General features: G+C 66.8%; 1 protein-coding gene across 1 annotated transcript; it reads right to left on the reverse strand.

Annotated features, from left to right (window-relative positions):
- Window positions 1-2,440, reverse strand: SLC18A3 (solute carrier family 18 member A3). The gene has a single exon (XM_004765854.2). It carries the CDS (start codon window positions 1,938-1,940, stop codon window positions 387-389), a length of 1,554 nt encoding a protein of 517 aa, XP_004765911.1. The 5' UTR covers window positions 1,941-2,440; the 3' UTR covers window positions 1-386.
- Window positions 2,441-2,998: the final 558 nt, after the last annotated feature.

Below are 2,998 nucleotides of genomic sequence, written 5' to 3' on the forward strand. Positions count from 1 at the left end.
TCGAACAGATATAGTTTATTGATTCGGGCCGGAAGCACCGCGGTGCAGGGGGCCAACTTGGCACTGAGAGAAACGGAAGGAAAGAGACAGACGCACGGTTCTACACAGGGGAGCCCCGAGGTGGCGCCTCTCGCACCTCTTTATCTCTGCAGGACCGTATGGCATCGCCCGTGCTCTACGCCCCACTGGACGAGAGGGAGGGAGGCACAGAAAGGGGTCATAGAGAGGGGATCCCGACAGGGAAGTCAAGACGCGCGAGGCTGTGGAATACTCGTTGGAAGGGGCGGGCCCTCAGCCTGAGCTGGCCAGTGCTCTAACAAAGTAGTCACCTTGACCCAGGGAGGGGGGGGTGGGTGGGTGGGTGGCCTAGAGGAGTAGCGGGACTGCTAGCTGCGGGTGTAGTAATTGTTGTAGACGTCCTCGCACTCGTCAAAGGGGCCCGAAGGGCTTCGAGGTGCGCCGTCAGGGTCAGACACCGGGCGTTCACGCAGGCGCACAGCGTCATACAGACCCTGGGGTGGCTCGTCCAGGAGCACGTCGCGTTCCGATCGGGAGCGCCTCAGGAGGCCTACGTTGCGCAGCAGCAGCAGGACGGGCGCGTAGAGGAGGTTGGCCAGGCCCATGCCAAGGCTAAGTTGCGCAAAACCGAGCGAGTGCACTATGTGGCCCGCCACTATGGGCCCGAGCGCATAGGCCACGGAATAGGAGATGTCGGCGATAGCATAGACGCTGCCGTAGACGGAGACGTGGCGCACGTCCACGAGAAAGGCCAGCGTGGGCAGCAGTGCCGTGTCAACTAGCGCAATGCCGAAGCAGAGGCCGCAGAGCGAGACCACTAGTGGTGCGAAGGAGCGGCAGGCAGGCACCACGCAGGAGCTGGCTCCGATCACTGCGAGCCCGAGGGCTCCGTACAGCCACTGCAGGTGTGGGTAGCGCGCCGCCAGGCGCACGGTGAGGTAGACGCCTAGCACATGCGGCACAAAGGCTGGCAGCCAGGCCATGCCCGTCTCCCATTCAGACGCCGCCATCGTATGCTCCATCCACGTGGCGATGGTAGGCTCGAGGAAGGCGAGGGGGATGTTACAGGTGGTCAGCGCCCCGGCCACCACGGCGATGTAAGGGTCCAGCATGAGGCGGTGGATGGGTGTGCCCACCGGCAGGTTGGCCCGCGCCCGCGTCGCAGCTGAGAAGGGCTTGGCCACCACCAGCAGCAACAGCGCGTCGAACAGCGAAACAGCGGCGAGCACCAGAAAGGGCACGTGCTTGCCCGCGAACTCGTAGAGGAAGCCCCCGAAGGGTGGCGCCACCAGACTTCCAAAGCTGATAAAGGCCAGCGCCACGCCCAACGCGCGGCTGCGCTCCGGCTCCTCCGGATACTTGTCGGCGATCATGGCAATGCCAGACGTGTCCGCAAAGGCTGAGCCCAGGCCCTGCAGGCTGCGCGCAGCGAAGAGCGTAGCGTAGTCTTCCGCGAACGCAAACAGCAAGGTGGAGGCGAACAAGACGCCCAAGCCGATAAGCAGCGGCACGTCGTAGCTCATGCGGTCAATAAAGGGCCCGCTCAGGGGGTTCACCAGCAGCTGCAGGATGGCTTTAGAGGCAAACAGCACCCCGATCTTCACGTCCTCACTCTCTGTCTCTGCCTTCTGGGACTCTGAAGTGTTGCCCATGTTGGCACCGCCATTGGCTGGAGTGGACGGCTGCAGGGTGGATGCTTCGGTGCTCGGGGTGTTTCTGCCGGCCTTCTGCATGTGGGCAATGTAGTCGGGCACGATGGGCACGATGACCATGTACAGCATGTTGTCCAGGAACAGCGCTATGCACACGATGACCAGCACCAGGCGCCGCTGCCGCCGGGGATCCTGCAGCACGGCGCCCATAGCCTCCGACAGCTTGATGGCTGCCGCCCTGGCCGGGCCCACCGGCGCCGCGGGTTCCATCGCCTCTACTCCGCCGCTCTTCCGAGGACGCCTCCGCCGGGGCCGGGCTCGGGCGCCCTGCAGTGCAGAGACCAGGGCACCGAACTTCGCCGGCGCGGTCCGCGCGGCGCAGCGCAGCGCCCCCTGTATCTCAGGTGGCTGCAGGGCTCATGTGTCCCGAGAAAGGCAAAGACCCTGCCCCTCGAGACGCCGCGGCTGTTCGGAGCCGAGCCGGGACCAGCCGCTGCTGGGATCAGGGGCGGTCAGGGAAGGCGGGCGCGCCGAGGGGCCAGGGCTAGAGACTGAGCACGCTGCACCTCCGGCTCCCCGGGCGCCGTCCCCGAAGCGTTGAAAAGCCGCCCGCGCGGGCCGAGGGGCATGCTGCTGCCGCCCGCCCGCCGGCTCGCTCGCCCAGCAGCCGCTCTCCCCTCCCCTCGCGTCGGCTCTTGCCTCCTCCTCCGCCGCCTCCTCTTTTTTCCCTTTCCACTCGGGGCTGTGACGCGGCGAGTCTCGGCCCCCGAGTGGTGCCCGGGCCACTTGCGTCGCTCATGCTAATGCGACGTCGGCGGGGCGGGGGCCGGGGGGCGGGGCGCGGCCGGGCAGGGGTCCCCTTCCCAGATGCGCCAGGACTGGAAACCCTAGAAAGGGGTCTTGGTGAGAAGAGAGTCCTGGTCAAGCCTCTGAGGACGGATGCGCTGTGGGAGGAGAGGGCTGTCTGTTCCCCCCGCTCCCGCCCTGTTCTAGGACCCGCGGGCTTTGCGCCCGCTTTTTCTCCCTCCCCAGAGGGTCGCTCAGCGGCCGCTCCCCACCGGCCCCGCTGGAGAGGAGGGCGCCGAGGGCTCCAGATCTCCGCCTCAGCCTGGATCTCGGCGCTTAGCCGGCAAAGAGCCCCCGAGGTGAGCGGTGCCTGCGTCCATCAGTTCTCGCAGCTGAAACGTGGGGCGGCGATTGGTGGGGGGCCGGCTGGGATACCCCAACCCTTTCTCTGGCCCCACCCCCTGGCCCCTTCCACCCCCGGGAAGGGAGGGGGAGACGCAGAGACTGCTGGGCCGGGTTCCGACAGACCGGCCCTTCGGGAG

This window comes from Mustela putorius, unplaced genomic scaffold (genome assembly GCF_011764305.1).
Source record: "Mustela putorius furo isolate JIRA1106 unplaced genomic scaffold, ASM1176430v1.1 tig00003909_pilon_pilon_pilon, whole genome shotgun sequence".
Classification (NCBI taxonomy): Eukaryota; Metazoa; Chordata; class Mammalia; order Carnivora; family Mustelidae; genus Mustela; species Mustela putorius.